The 16299-nt window shown below is 45.5% G+C and overlaps 1 protein-coding gene across 3 annotated transcripts in view; it reads left to right on the top strand.

Moving 5' to 3' along the window:
* LOC310850970 (meckelin-like) overlaps nt 1–16299 on the top strand; it is a 29622-nt gene that overhangs the window by 8149 nt on the left and 5174 nt on the right. For all 3 annotated transcript variants that reach the window (XM_083752961.1, XM_083752962.1, XM_083752963.1), the window contains 13 exons: nt 1324–1429; nt 2402–2495; nt 4629–4685; nt 5076–5174; nt 5417–5515; nt 6535–6633; nt 8131–8233; nt 9892–10022; nt 11821–11961; nt 12756–12836; nt 13911–14027; nt 14854–14970; nt 15473–15568. In XM_083752961.1, the coding sequence (XP_083609087.1) occupies nt 1324–1429; nt 2402–2495; nt 4629–4685; nt 5076–5174; nt 5417–5515; nt 6535–6633; nt 8131–8233; nt 9892–10022; nt 11821–11961; nt 12756–12836; nt 13911–14027; nt 14854–14970; nt 15473–15568 (1340 nt within the window). The remainder of the gene's footprint in view (nt 1–1323; nt 1430–2401; nt 2496–4628; nt 4686–5075; nt 5175–5416; nt 5516–6534; nt 6634–8130; nt 8234–9891; nt 10023–11820; nt 11962–12755; nt 12837–13910; nt 14028–14853; nt 14971–15472; nt 15569–16299) is intronic.

The following is a 16299-nucleotide window of genomic DNA, read 5'->3' as shown; positions in this document are numbered from 1 at the left end:
ACCTTGCAGCTGCAGCTTTTCAACACCCACTCACCAGATTTGAGTCCAGTAACATTACAACAGTTTCCCCTAAAGCCATGACTGTATACATGCTACCGTTTACTCTGCATCACACAACATTAGCCACCAATCCATGTCGATCCTGTATTTATCCTGTTGTTTCTTATGAAATAGGGACGCGGGTGGTGCTGTGGGTTAAACCACAGAGCCTAGGGCTTGCCGATCAGAAGGTCAGCGGTTTGAATCCCTGTGACGGGGTGAGCTCCCGTTGCTCAGTCCCTGCTCCTGCCAACCTAGCAGTTCGAAAGCACGTCAAAGTGCAAGTAGATAAATAGGTACCGCTCCAGCGGGAAGATAAACGGTGTTTTCGTGTGCTGCTCTGGTTCGCCAGAAGCAGCTTAGTCATGCTGGCCACATGACCCGGAAGCTGTACGCCGGCTCCCTCGGCCAGTAAAGCGAGATGAGTGCCGCAACCCCAGAGTCGTCCGCAACTGGACTTTAACCGTCAGGGTTCCCTTTTACCTTTACCTTTCTTATGAAATACTGAGTTTAGATGTATGTTCCCCTCCCCTCAAAAGAGCCTCCCCCCAACTTTAATCCAAATTGGGAAAAATAACAACCTAGCTGCATCCTAAGCTGGCAATGTGTACACATCCTGTTTAGCTTAACATTTGCAAACTGCCACAGTGGTAGCTAATGTTTTCATCGGGCTAAGGGCCTCATTGACTCGCGGCCAGCTCTTCATGGTGAAGTGGGTGTGGCAGAGCTGGAAATGTGGATGTAGTCAGTAACGTTAGAAGAGTCCTGCTGGATCAGGCCAATGGCCCATCTAGTGCAGCATCTTGTTTTCACTGTGGCCAGCCAGATGCCTATGGGAAACCCTGAAGCAGGGTCTGAGCACGTGAACACTGTCCCCTTGTGTGATCTCCAGCAACTGGTATTTGGAAGCATTACTGCTTCCAGCTGTGGAGGAAGAGCATAGACATCATGATAACTAGCCTACCCATCAATAGCCCTACTCTCCAGGAATTTGTGCAAACCACTTTTAAAGCCAGCTAAGCTGGTGGCCATGACTGTCTCCTGTGGGAGCCATTTCCCTATTTCGATATTGTGTTGGCTTAATGCTTTCTTTAATTACAAAGAATACATAGAATTGACTACTCAGTATACAGTGTACTGCATCATACAATACATAGAAGACAATATACAGTGCATCTTTGTCAGATGCTGTGTTTCATTATTTTCCTCTCAATGGTACAAAGGGCTGAGTCTTCAGCATATAAAGGCTTTTGCTCTCTCCCCCCCCCCCAATGATTTTTCCAGCATCCCATCTCCGAAGATTCTTTCTGGTTGATGGGCTCTCTGGCAGAAAAGTAAACCTGACAAACGTCCCAGCGACTGTTACATTTGCAGCAGAATTGATCCTCAGGTAATAGTAGTAGTAGTAAAGCGTAGACGTGTGCTGCAGTTGCGGGTGCGGAGTGTGGGGCAGGGATTTGGATTCCTGCAGTTAGTTCAATAATCAAATCTCCTACCCATTTTAATCTTCCTTGAAGGTCTTGTCTTGATGAGTAGGTTAATCAGGAGATTGTGTGAATTATTAAATTTTCCCTCCCCACCACCCCCAGCCTCAAGGATGCTATTTACATAGCAAGAAACATGCAGATAAGCTGCATTTACGCAATTAATTTGACTTCTCAGATCACCTCCCCCCCAGGCCAAATGCAGCCCTACAGGCATCCTCACTGGACCTCCTTTACGCCTTCCTCTGCTTATAATTACAAGGGGAGGCGGATTGGGACGAGAGGGTGGAGTTGCACCCTGGGGAAAGGCCTGGAGGTCTGGGAGGTATTGATCTGGATGTTGGGGGTGGGGAGCAGGTTGTCTGGAGAGAGTCCCACCTCAGCGTCATAGAATGCCTCTAATGCAGGAGCTGGGTTGCCTGGCGTGACTCAGGACGCTGCTTGCTGAGTCAGACTCACTGCTCCATCTATCTCTGTATTATCTCAATCTATCTCTGTATTGTCTACACTGACTAGCAGTGGTCCTGCAGTGTTTCAGGCAGGCAGTCTTTCCCTGCCTTGAGATGGTGGGTATTGAACCTGGGACCTTCTGCATGCAAAGCAGATACTCTGCCACCGAGCCATGACCCTTTGGGCTGGATAAGCTCCCCCACCCCTGCTGTCCTAAGGCATCTGTGCTGGACCCACCAGCATCCTCCGATTCTGCACATTTTAAGTACATTGACCTTGGCTCCCTTCTGCCCAATTAGCACCTTTTTCCTCCACTGCAACTTGTTTTCTCTGCAGAGGCAGAGCGATTCATCACTCCTTCCTCTAATTGCTGGCTTTGTCCTCCGGTTAACCTTCTTTTCCCTCTTCCTTTCTCCTGGCTTATACAGTGTATACCTGCCAACCGGGACTCCTGGAGGAGACAACCCCCCTTTCCTGCTGACAGTGAAATATGCAACGCGGAGCAGCACTGGAGTCGCTCAGGCAAGGGGGGGCAAAGGGGGGCTCAAGTCCTCCCCTTCACCCACAGCTGCTCTTCCAGGAGGGAGAGAAATACATGTGTGCGGCAGCAGCTGAAACAATAAGGCTGGCTCCATTCCCCCCCCCCCTTCCATTTTCCCCTTCCCTCCAGCAGCTGTTGCTTCAGCAGGTGTTAATTAGAACCGGGTTTGTGCTGGGAGATTGTCAGGGCTGAAAGCAAAGGCGCCCACCTGCCTGGATGCTGGCCTGCCTCTCCCCCTGCAAGGAAGCTGCCTCTGCCAGTCAGATGAGAAGTCACCCAGGAAACAGGCAGCACAAGTGGAGGCAAGGCCATGTCTGCCGTAGTAGCTCAGCAATAGAGCAGCTGCTTTGCATGCACAAGGTCCCAGGTTCAATCCCTGGGATCTTCAGTTTGGGGCAGGGAAAGCTGGCAGGTGATGGGAAAGACTGTTCTCTGCCCTGGACCCCAAAGAGCCACTTCATAGTAGATTAAGAGTGTACAGGTGATAAAGTTTTAAAGGAGGCTTAGACAAATTTGTGGAGGATAAATAAGACTTAATGGATACTAGCTGTGATGGCCATGTTCTGCCTTCACTGTTAGAGGCAGCATGAGAATCACAAGTGGGGAGAGAGCTGTTGCCTTCAGATCCTGCTTGTGGGCTTCCCGCAGGCACTTGGTTGGCTACTGTGAGAACAGGAGGCTGGACTATCCCCCATAGCACTTCTTATGTCTTCTTCTGATCCTAATGGGCAAACTAAGATCAGATCCACCCTGGGGAGGCCCCCAATCAGTCCAGAGGATAACTCTAACTCCTACTCCCTGCCTGAAACCCTACCAGTAGACAAAACAGCTACATGGACCACTGGTGTGACGCAGTATAAATCAGCTTCCTTTAGTCCAAAGGAAGTTTGGACTTTAGTTGATTGGGAGTCATGTGCAACAAACCTGTTTCCTCCAAAATGTCAGGCTTCTTGCAATAAGGAGTGTGAGGGGAAATGCACTTGTAAGTGTGGGATAACACTTGCTTTGATGCTATCCAACCCCCTGCAACAAAATTAGAATGAATGGTCATTAAAAAGCCAATGTTGTCTAATCTCCCTGCAGAAAAAATCAGAATGCATTCTCAGTAAACTGGTTGTCTGGAAGCACCATCAGACCCAAAACCTTTAAGCTTCATCCAGCATGCAGCTCTCTGTCCCTTGAGTATCCCTCTATTCCCTTCCTTGCCTGCCTGCCTGTCTGCAATTGGTGCTCTCACTCCTTCCTTTTGCACACATTGCTGTTCCCCTACAACTCAAGTTGGTTATGCACAGTACAGGAGGATTCCCTTTGCTACTTGGCTTCGACTCTGCAGTCTCATTGATTTACTTGGTGTGATGGGTTTTCAGCAAGAGGAGAGAAATGCTGTCTCTGACAGTGTGGTTTGCTGAACAAGGGGAAACACTGATGGACAAAGTCACTGAGAAATGAGCCCGCCATTATTTCTGTTAACGTAGCATGCCAGGGATGCTGTTCCTTGCATATGCAGAAGAGGAAAATCCTGTATAAATATACTAATGCTGAGTGTGGCTACTTCCCTAGCCAAAATGGCACCAATCATGCTCAAGCCAGAGGTATTAGCAGGCTTAGAAGAACTTTAAGCTTGTTGGGGTGGTGGGGGAGGGGGAAGAATGCTTAAGAGGGATGACCCCCAAAAGTTAACAACAGTTCAATGAAAAACTGGGCACGCTCTGTGGGCATGGAATTGTGACTGGCTGTTGGGGGCAAGGGGAAAGAAAACTGGGATGGGGAAATGGAATGGAGTATCCAGGGCAAGGGCCTTGCTGACTCGAACATTGAACGGTTGCACTCCACACAGTTCTCACATGCATGTTGCAAAAAGAAAAACGCGTGCAGAATCAGACAACTTGTTTAATAACATTTTGAAATGGGTTACAAGAGCTTCCAGGGTTTCAAGAGTGCAAAGATCCCAAAGCAATTCAGATTATGTCTTCTGCCAGCTTACCCAAACTTTGCACGATGTTTTCCAAAGCTTCTGACAATAATGACGTCAGCTGAAGCTGTGCCCACAGTCTGCAGCTAACAGGCTTGCTTTCTTCCTATTATTACTTCCCTGTTGTGCTATTTCTTTTCAGGTGTCATTTTCAGTCTCTTATATTCAGGATCCTGGAACGGCTCAGCAGGCTACAGATGTGAGTAACTCTCATGGCAGGATTCCAGAAGGGTAGCTGTGTTTAGTCTTTAAGACGCTCTTCCTGGGTTTGCTGTGCAGACTCAAAGGTTTAGGGCAGCTTAAGCTTTCACGGGCCCATAGGCAGACTAGTGAAAATAACATACAAAATATGCATTATATTAGGAAAAAGTGCATAGCAAAAATGTGTATATTTGGAAAAATTCACACTAAAATGATGGTGCATTTTATTGAGCACTTAAAAAAGAAAGAATTTGCAAACCAATGTGGAGTGGATAACTGAAGAATGGAAAAATGAGAAACAGAAAAAACCCAAAACAAGACCAGTTCATTCATCCCTATGGATGACACACCTGCTTCTGTCCTTCACCCCCGCCTTCTCTCTTGACAGATTGCATTTGGAGCCCTGGGATTCCTTGCAATCATCTATGCCTTACTGGAGACCAGCACCTGGACCCGGCGATCTCGACTTCCAAACATAAGCTTTATGGTAAGTTTTCTTTTCATGGGTGAGCTGCTGGAAATGCTTGCAGTCCCAAGAATGGTGTGTTGCTCGATTTCCTCTTCCTTTGTTGGGCAGACATGGCAAGTATTTTTTTGCCTGTTTACCCTTTGCTAGCAGAAACCTGGCTATAGATGATAGTGCAGGTTCCATTTTGCTCCATTTGCAGTGCAGTCTCTCTTTTCCTTCAAGATTTTCTTCCCTCTTGAAAAAAAAATATTTTCCTGCAGGTCATAGTGAAATTCTTTGCCAACTTCAGCGGATCTCTAGCAAATGTCTTTTTCATGGTCAGCCTTGGAATTGGCATTTATTGGCTCATAGTTTTCAAGGTAAGTAACTCTCGGAACTAGAATATTCCTGCAGGTTTCTGTACTGCATCTTTCTTCCACTTGGAGGTGATGTCAGATGCCACTGGAGGGGAAGAGGTGTAGCTCTTGTAGAAAGTCTCCTGTTCAGTCCCCAGCATCTCAAGGCAGAGGGGGAAAGATTCCTGTCTGAAATCCCGGAAAGTCATTTCCAGTAGACAATACTGAGCACGACGGGCCCATAGCTATATTCAGTTTAAGGTAGCTTCCTGTGTTCTTTCCAGCCAAATCAGTAATAGCCAGTGTACTTGAAACATAGGAGGCTACCTTTTCAAGAGTCAGACTACTGGTCCACATGGGTGTAGCTGCCCCCTCCCTCAGCAAAAATCCTGGCTACGCCCATGCTGGTTCAATACTATCAAGAATGGCTGACAGCAGTTCTCCAGTCTCTCTCAGCCTTACAGGAGAAGGCAGGGATTGGACTGGGGGCCTTTTGGTATGCAAAGCATGCACTCCACTACTGAGTTTGGTTCTCAGTTTGTGCCCCTAATGAGGTTGCAGGTTCTGTGCTGGAACAGCCATTACCTAATTGCAAAGTGATTATGAGTTCTAAGCCCTGAAGAATTCTCAGTAGGTAAAGGCCTTCATAGGGATGCGGGTGGCGCTGTGGGTTAAACCCAGAGCCGATCAGAAGGTCGGCGGTTTGAATCCCCGCGATGGGGTGAGCTCCCATTGCTCGGTCCCTGCTCCTGCAAACCTAGCAGTTCGAAAGCACATCAAAGTGCAAGTAGATAAATAGGTACCACTCCAGCAGGAAGGTAAACAGTGTTTCCGTGCGCTGCTTTGGTTCGCCAGAAGCGGCTTAGTCATGCTGGCCACATGACCCAGAAGTTGTCTGTGGACAAATGCCAGCTCCCTCAGCCAATAAAGCGAGATGAGCGCCACAACCCCAGAGTCAGCCACAACTGGACCTAATGGTTGGGGTCCCTTTACCTTTTAAAGGCCTTCTCTGTTCCATCCTCATTTCCAGTCCTTCTTCCCAGGGTCAGCAATTTTCTGCAGTTGAGCGGACACTGCCCACTGCTGGGAGCCAAATAGAGACCAATTTCATCATCTACTTGTTGTCTGCTCTTGTGTTAAAGGTAAGAACATTGGAAGATCTGGGCGTTTGAGATGTCTGTGGCATTGCATCTCACAGAGTTATGTCAAAGTTTTAAAAGATGGCATATTTAACCACAACGAAAAACACTGACGGGAAAGGTTGTTTGGGCTCCCCTGGATGGAAATATCATGCTGCTTTGTAATTCAAGGGACTTGAAGAACATCAGTTGCTTTAGCAAGACTGAGACAGACTGGCACAGCTCCCTGGAGAGCATGTCTAGGCTGTAGACCTAATTTAGTTCAACTGGCATCACTTTCCTCCAAGCGGCCCTGGGAATTGTGCCTCTGTGAGTCTTTTGCTAGCAGGTAAAAAGTGATAGGTTTAAAAAGAAAACAAACCTTAGGTCCTGGGTAACAGCAGTTTTTATTTACCCCAGCCTCTTAATTCAGGCTGCTGTTGTTTTCATTCTGCCACTGCTGCTTATTTATAGAATGGTAGAGTTGGAAGGCACCCCAAGAGTCATCTAGCCCAACCCCTTGCAGTATTATTATTATTATTATTATTATTATTATTATTATTATTTCACTTAATGCTTTTTTCAAAAGATGTCTGTAGCTTTGCAAATACCGTATTTTTCTGTGCTTAAGCCAATATATTTTCCTTAGAAATAATCAGCTAAAATTGTGGGTTGTCTTATACAGGAAATTATCTGTGGTGATTGTGCGTGTGATAGGTTGCTGCGGCAAGGCGTGCTGATGATTAGCTGCGGCTTTGACAATTGGGCGGGCTATTAACAGTAGCGGCGAGGCGTGTGTGCAATCGGCTGTGATTGCGTTGAGTGTGCTTTCGGGTTTTCTTTGGTGAGCGTGCAGACAATTGTTTGTCCTGTTGATGCATGCCGTCTGCATTTGCGGGCAGGCTGTAGAGCAATTGGTGGCTGTGCCCCTCTCCCAAAAAAGCGCAACATCTTTGGACAATTTCCCCCCAATTTCTTTTTGCTGTGGTCCCCAAAAATAGGGGTCATCTTATACATGGGGGCGTGTTATACACTGAAAAATATGGTATATACCATGTTAGTGTTCAGAATGGCTTAACTTACATTATTTTGTTGTAATTTCGAGTAGGGAAACCTGACTCACTCCAAATGTTACTGGACTACAACTCCCATCCTTCCTGACCATTGGCCATGCAGGCTGGGCAAAGTGGGAGTTTAGTCCAACAGCATATGGAGGGCCACGTGTTTCCAGGGTAGAGAGGCACCTCTTTGCCGTGGCCTTTGACACTTGGGTACATTTTTAGGAGACACTCTGGGGAGAGTGCCAAGGGCCAGATACAAAGGTCTGATTCTGCCATAAACCCTACCATAGGGTACTGAATTTAAAGGGACCGTTGGCATTCAGGCTTGGAGTATGCCTCTGCCTAAGGCACTGGGGCCAGTGGTTTGAGAGCTGCTATTGGGAATGTCACACTCTAAACCTCTGGACAACCTGTATTTGCATCACTGAGAAATAACCCTCGGTGGATGATTTTGTTCCAGAGCTTGGACCTCATACATATTCTGATAACCCAGTTAACAGTTTCCATCTTCCTGATAGACTGGGAGAAGCCAAAGGAGAGAGGAACGGCAAAAGCATCTATGGGTAAAAGTTTGCCTTTGTTTTCTGATAGGTTGTGTATAGGGCTGTAAGAAGGCAGTGATTTGAAGGCAGCAACTGAATGTTGGAAATTTCAAAACAGACAAAAGAAAGCATCCAACCATGGAAGCAGAACATAGCTAATCGTGGCTAGTAGCCATTGATAGCCTTTACCTCCATAGATTTGTCTAATCCATTTTAATAGTCATCCAAGTTTGTGTCCATCAGTGCCTCCTATGGGAGTGAATTCCTTGGTTAAACTATACACTATTTGAAGTACTTTGTTTTGTCTGTTTTGAATCCTCCAACATTCAACTTCATTAGGTGTCCACACATTGTCGTGTTAGGAGTGAGGGTACAAAACTTATCTCTGTCCACTTTCTCCATTTCATCTCTGTGCAGGGCACGTATAGACAGAGCGGTGCTCTTCAGACATGGTTGTACAGTCAACTCACATCTTGCATATGTTTAACATGCATGCTTTCTGCTTTATGCACTTGGTGGCCAGCCAGCTAAAATCGCACAAATTAAAAATACAGGGGGCGGAGAGCTTGAAAGCTTTTTGTGTTGCAGGGTTTTCCTGGTGTGGAAAGAGCTCTTAAGCTGTCTGCCTTGCTCACTGGGCTCTTGGAGATCTCGCGAAAACTTGGGCGCCTTGCGAGATCTCTCAATAGCCTCCTAGAACCCTGTAAGCAAGGAAGAGAGCTTAAGAGAGCTCTGCCTCGCTTGACGGGTAAGACCTGTTTGCTATGCCGGCTCTAGAAAAGTAAGGATGTTTGTGTAGGGGTGGTTCCAAGGGGGTGGTTTGACTGTACATGTTTTTGTGCATATGTACCATCCTTGAAGTGTAATCCCCACACAAGGTTCAAGTTGACTATACTGCAACTACCATTATCCCTGATCAATGGCCATACTTGATGGGACTGATTGTCATCCAGCAGTATTTGGAGAGCACCTCACTGGCTACCCATGATCTAGGGCTAGCCAAGAAGGATAGCTGCTAGGGCAGCATGCCAATCATTGCTCCATCTACAAATCTCTGATTAGCTAGGAAGAATCATCCGATGGCTTTCCCTCCCAGTCTCCTGTGACTGCTTCCAGTTCCAGGGTTGTGCTCAGCCATTTTAGTTTAAAACACAGCCAAAAGAAAACCCCATCTTATCTTGCATCCCTTCACATGCCCTTTCATTCTGCCACCTACTACATTCTGCCACCTATTCAAGCAAAAAGGGGTGGCCATGGGGCTTCCTAGCATTTTGTGGGATGGAGCATGAAATGTTTGACACTGTGTGCTTGCTGCCGGAGGATGTTCTTGAAGATCTAAAGCTTTGACTCCCAGGAAAATGAGGGCAATGTTACCTACAGCACATTCGCACAGCTGTTGTGTGATACTTGCTTGTTTAATTAGTGTTGGCAAATCACTTTGAGGCCCTCGGTTCTTCTGGGAAATCAGCAGGAGCCTGTTCCAGGAAGCAAGCTTGCTTCAGATTGTAACGATTTCATATCAGGAGAGGTAAATTAACATAAGCAAGGCTCAAGGAAACCCAGGGGCGTTGAGCTTTGCACTTTGCCAAGAATCCGATAAGCTCGTGTGGAGTCTTCAAATAAAGCCAATTGTTTCAGCTTCATTGTGTGTGTGTTTTAACCTCCCTCCCCTGCTTCAGGATATCAGAAGGCTACTTCCTCTGTGAGTGCCTGGAGAACTTTTCTGATCGCTAATGAGTGGAACGAGATCCAGACCCACAGAAAAGTGAACCCTTCACTCCAGTTGTTTGCCGTCTTGCTGCTACTGGAGGTGAGAGAGAGAGAGAGAGAGATTAAGGAAAGAAAATATCTGCTGTGCAGTCTCTGTGCTCTGCTACTGATAACTTTCCTCTTTCTCAAGGTCACTGATATAATATACTTAGGACCACAGCGTGCACAACCTTCTGCACAGATCACCAGGGGTGCAAAAACTTCTGCCAAACTTGGAAGACAGTTAGATTTTCTAAGGGCCAGCTCAGAGGCAGGAGGAGAGGAAGTGTCCATTTGGACTGGTAGGGTAGAAGGCAGGGAGACCAGCAGTAAGTGGAGCCAGAGCCAGGACAGGCAGAGGTAACATGCTAAATTCCACAAGGGCAACACTGAGACTAATGGAGGAAGAAGCTAGAAGGCAGGACACGGAGGTTGCCATCATCTTCTTCCTTCTTCTTTGGTGGTCACTTGTAGCTGAGTAAGATTGTTTTAACAATGAGTCCGTAAGTGACTATGGAGGCCAATTCTGGACCCACACGTCCTTCCACAGTGGGGACATTGGTTCCCGGGTGGGATTTGATCATGGTGTGGATTTGCCAAGCGTGCCTTACTCTTAGCACGTTTCTCCCTTGCGTTCTGAGTTCGAGTGTCTTCAAAGTCCATGACACCTATGGTGAAGGCTGGTCTCCAACTGGAGTGCTCGCAGGCCAGTGTTTCCCAGTTGTCGGAGTTCATACAATATTTTTTTAGATTTGCCTTGAGACAGTCTTTAAACCTCTTTTGTTGACCACCAGCATTATGCTTTCCATTTTTAAGTTCAGAATAGAGTAGTTGCTTTGGAAGATGATAATAAGGCATCCACACAACATGACCAGTCCAACGAAGTTGATGTTGAAGAATCATTGCTTCAACACTGGAGATCTTTGCTTCATCCAGTACACTGATAATAGTTCGCCTGTCTTCCCAAGTGATGTGTAAGATTTTTCAGAGATACCGTTAATGGAATCTTTCGAGAAGTTGGAGATGGCGTTTGTAAGTGGTCCATATTTCACAAGCATACAGCAAGATTGGTAGTACAATAGCTTTGTAAACAAGCATTTTGGTTTCCCTGGGAATGTGCCGGTCCTCAGACACTCTGCACTTCAGTCGGGAGAGAGAGAGACGCACTCGCAGAGCTCAGGTGATGCTGGATTTCGGCATCAGTGTTGACCCTTGTGGAAAGATAACTGCCTAGGTAGGAGAAGTGATCGACATTTTCCAACGTTACACCACATAGGGCCATCATGACTAATAATCCTTGGTAGGCCCCTCTGCCTACATTAATTTGTCTGATCCCCTTTGTTAAGATATTTAAGCTATTGGCCAACACCACATCACCCTTTGCCCATCAGTTTTTACTGAAGTGTTTGACACAGTAAAGACAATTTAAAATAATTACTGTACTTCTAGTTTTTATAAGACCTTGCAGTGTTTTTAACATGACGGTGCAGTTTAAAAATATTTAAAGAAAGGAAAATAAAATAAACCATGGGCCTAACCTATGGCCTTACAGTGTCTTCATGTAACTTATAAATTGGGCATTTCTAAAGCTTTTTAATTCTCCAAGTTACAATGTGGTTGACTCAGCAGCCCTCTCAACTCTTGTTGTTGTTTAGTCATTTAGTCGTGTCCGACTCTTTGTGACCTCATGGACCAGAGCACGCCAGGCACTTCTGTTTTCCACTGCCTCCCGCAGTTTGGTCAAATCCAGTTTTATGGGGGGTGGGGGAGCCACTCACTGAGGTTGAGAAGAGACTTAGGCCCAAATCCCACTATGTTCTGCTGAAGTGGGGACCAAACAGGCTTCTTTTAATTTCTAGGTGGTGGGGCTTAAGAATCTCACATCAAGAGACCTGAATGTGAATCTGCACCCGGGACCAAATGCCTATCATGCTCCTTGGAGCCCAATTCTTCGGTTTGGGATTGCTGCTTCTGTTTGGCTGGCAGTGGGGATTGTACAGGTGATCTTTCTCACTGAGTTTGGTTTAACTAAAGCTGCGTACACACTATAGCTTAAAAGCATATTTGAAGCACATTTTGTCTCTCAGAATTTACAGCATTGTAGTTTGTTAAGGGTTTCTGGGAATTGTGCTCTGTGAGGAGTAAATGACAGTGCCCAAAATTGTTTGAGGGAAAGAATGTGTTTCCAAGGTATAGTGTGTACACAGCCTAAGAATATATATATATATCCTTGATGCTAGCCCTAGAATAAAGGGCTACCTAGGTCATTCTACATCTCCTCTTCCTTTAGTGCTAGTGTGGAAAAATGTAACAAATGCAAAATCAAGAGCAATAGCTAACCGTTTTTGAAAGGTCCTTAGGTAGGTAACATGACAAAAGAAGTGAGCAATCTTATTGTGTGCATGTTGTAGGACACCCTCAAACACCTCATTTGCTATATTAAGAAATAAGTCCAAGGTCGCCAACCTTTTGGACTAGTGGACACATTTTGGATTTTGAAAGAGTGCTGGCTTGGGATGTCAGTCACAAAATGGGTGCCATGGAGAGGTTGTGGCAAAACACAAAATGGTTGCCATGGGGAGCATGGCATAACACAAAAATGAGAGAGGCAGCCATCCTTGGCAGCCTAACAGAGCACTTTAATTGCACAAATCTAACTTTCCAGTATGCGCTTGAACCCCTTCTGTAAAATGAGGCGCCCTTTGAGTATTGCTGCTGATGAGGAACCTACTGTGTGCTCTTGCCTACCATAATTGTAGGGTGATTATAGGCAGCATGCTTTTTTTTTAAACAGGTGCTGTTTTCTGTTGGGTTATATGAGCGGTTTGTAGAGGACAAGATTCACCAGTTTGTTGATCTTTGTTCCCTGAGCAATGTGAGTTGCATTATATTTATTTAACACGATTTCTATACAGTGCAGCTTAATCATTCAAACTGCTAAGCAGTTTATGTTCATGTACTTATTTACTGTATTCCTTCACCAAATGGTCCCAGTGTGGATTACAAAAATATCACAAATTTAAAAAATACACCTTCATTAAAATAATAACATTTTATTATTTTATTTGAATGCTATGAGAACCCGTGTGGCATAGCGGTTAGAAGACAACCTGTGAGACCAGGGTTCAAATTCTCACTTGGCCATGAAGCTCACTGGGTGACCCTGGGCTGGTCACTGTCTCTCAGCCTAACCTACCTCACAGGGTTGTTGTGAGGATAAAATGTCAGGAGAAGAGAACCATACAAATGTAATAAATAAATATGAAAATTACAATCATAAGACAAGCCAATAACAAAACTGTGCAGAGCAACAATTGGCTCAGCTGCATAGAGATAAACGTTTGGCCATGCGCCATTAGCCAAAGTCACCACAGGACCAGTTTGTTAGCTACCTTGCTCCAAGATGGGCAAGCAGGGTATTCTCAGAACAAATTAAGTATACAGGCCTTCTAGTGACTCATAACTGATTAGTTTATTCAGCGTATTTACAATCTGCTGTTCAATTTGAATAGAATTTCCAAAGCTGCTGATGGTAGTATTTGTTGACAGTAGTAATAGTAGGAAAACAAATTTAAAAATTCTTAAAACAATAACAGCATTAAAGCACTGGGGAAAGTAAAAACCAACACCAGGTAAAATCAGTAGATGAAATGCATTCAGTATGAAAGCCATCTGATGGTAAATTAAAACCATACTAAAATGATTGAGTGATGATTTTTTAAAGTCTTCGTCTGCCTTGGGAGAGGACATTCCTTAACTGGGGCACCTGCCCCCAAAAGGCCCAGATATGTTGGGTGTGGTTGAATTGCTCTAGAGGGGAGTCTTAATTGTGCCATTGTTAATCTGTAAACAAGCTTTGATTACAATCGTGTTCAAACATGTTTTGAAACTGTATTTGCCCATTTGATAAATGGTTGCATGCTTCATTTGCCTCTCCCTGTCCCTCTAGGTGTCAGTGTTCATTTTGACACACAGATGTTATGGCTTCTACATCCATGGGAGAAGTGTCCATGGACAGGCAGATGTGGGCATGGACACCATGCTCACCTATATCAGGAAGGAGGAGGTAATAGTGTCTACTGGTCTATCTGTCTGTCCTTTCTCTTTATGACAATTAATTTGCACACCTGGGAAGGCTATGTCTCCCTGTTGGATTTGCCCATTTTCAAGTGAGCTTGTCAGGATTTAAACCCCATTAGCTACTATTTTTACAAGGCTATGGGGATCATGATTCAACTGAAACTGGAGGGAGTTGAAAGGTAGAACTTGTGGATTTTATAGTCACCCCATCACCCCGCCCACAATAATAGGAACATTGTTATCAATTCCACTAGGTCTTGTGCAAGAATAAGGCATGGGGCAAGGTTTCTGTGGCTCAATTCACACTCCTATTTCCTGGGCAATCGCTGCATTTCTGGTGCTGGGTTTTAATCCATGTTCACTTGACGTTATCTCAAAGGCATATGTATCCTGTACTTCGTTATAAAATGCTAGATGAGTTGTTTCTCAAATTCGCTTTAGGCCTAGTCCTTAAGCTGTTTGTATGAACATTTTGGCAGAGGGTCAAGACATCCCCTGCCCAGTCAACTCTGCCTAGTGTCTACAGTAACAAATCTGACATAAATAAAGCCCTGTTGATGTGAACAACTAGGGGGTAAAGAGCTGTGAAATGTGCAGGGGGCAGGGAACAACTTCACTGCGCTTTAAGATGGTACAGTAATGTGAACATACCCTTAGTCAAAGGAATGTGAACTCCAATATAGTTTGAGCCTTGGCTGGCACGTCTCTCCCTCCCTCTCCAGAAGAGATCTCTGATGTCAGATCTCTGATATTTATGCTTTGTACTTCCCAGTTATTATTCTTTCCACCCCTTCCATTGGTTCTCTCCACAGGAGAACCTCTGTGCTCTGAGAGGCCTGGAGGCCTACTCTGATGTACAAACATTTGAGGTGCTTCTTACAGACAGGACTCGAGCATTCTATGACAGAATAACTCTATCTTTCATGGAGGTACAGTACCTAATCCTATTTTCTCAGTAATTGTTAGACAAAGATATTGGTCAGTTGTGCAAAGTATTACTTAGAAATGATGATGCCTTCAAGGGTGGAAGCTGTCAGGCCCGGGGGCCACATGCAGACTCTGGGACTCTCTGTCTGGCCTTTGGGATGCTCCCCACAGTCTTCAGGGTGCCACAAAACTTGGTTATTTTCACTTCTTGATCAAAAGCTAACCTTAGTTGAGCTTTCTTTTGCTGAGCTCCTTCAAGGAACAGCAGCCTGCTAGGCTACAGGCAACCCTCCCGTTTCCCCCTCCACTTTTTAATTTAAAACTCTGTCTGTGCATGGAAGCCAGCGCTCCAGAACAGCAGGTGAAAATTGAGCCAAGATCCCTGCTGCCAAAGGCAAGATCTGAGTGAAAACAAATAGATGTATTTTAAAAAAAACCTCTTCAATTGGGAATGCCAAGTAACTGGCACAAACTTTAAAAGTCTGTGCACTTTTTCTGTGACAGGTTCCCAGAGCAGCCCACATCCGACCTGACCTTCACAAACAGAGACTAAATGGCTACTTTGCCTTGAACCGCTTTCTGGTCTCCTTTTTTGAACATGTGAGTCTTTGGCTTCCTCTATCTACTATTCACCTTTTTTTTGTACTGGGTATTTGTATCCATAGTTTGTTCTACACAAAGTGTTTTGCTTTATATGCAAACAATGGGGGCCAGTGTCAAGGACCAACATAGTCAGGCATCTAACCAAGGGACCACTGACAAGAACCTCTTGGAGCTGCTCTTCCACCATTGCTCGCTCACCTTTTATTCTGACCCAGACAGTGGTGAGGGGGAGCATAAGATGTCACTGCTTGCTTACTCATTGGGACTCTTTCTGCCAAGCAAGCCAATGATAACTCAGATGAGAAAGGTAGAGATGGACCACTGCCTGGGTGCTCTATCAGGTCTTCTTAAAATAATAATAGAAGGGTAGCCTAGCCAAACCAGGGCTGTTAAGAGAGTCATGGTGGTCGTTAGCAAGACAATGGAACATCTTGCTCCAGGTGTGATCAGAGACTGGAGATTTGGATGGTTGCCAGGGTAACTGCTTTGGGGCAGGGCAAGGGGCTTCTGGGAAGGAGGAAGGCTGAGATCTATCTTGGCGAGGGAGGACTGCCTGCAATGCTTTGGGGCATGCTGTAAGATCTGGGCCCCCTCCATGCAGACTGAGGGTGTAAATAGGCAAATAAACCCTATTTCTTAAAGCACGATCATCTCCGCAGTGTCTTCTGTTCTCCAAAGGGGCACAGACCTGTGATCCCATGTGCTCTAGCCACTGCTTGGCAGAGAGA

The sequence above is a fragment of the Podarcis gaigeae genome, assembly GCF_964106915.1.
Source record: "Podarcis gaigeae genome assembly, chromosome: 8".
NCBI classification, from domain to species: domain Eukaryota; kingdom Metazoa; phylum Chordata; class Lepidosauria; order Squamata; family Lacertidae; genus Podarcis; species Podarcis gaigeae.
Note: the sequence above shows the minus strand (reverse complement) of the source record. Positions and strands in the feature narration are given on the sequence as shown.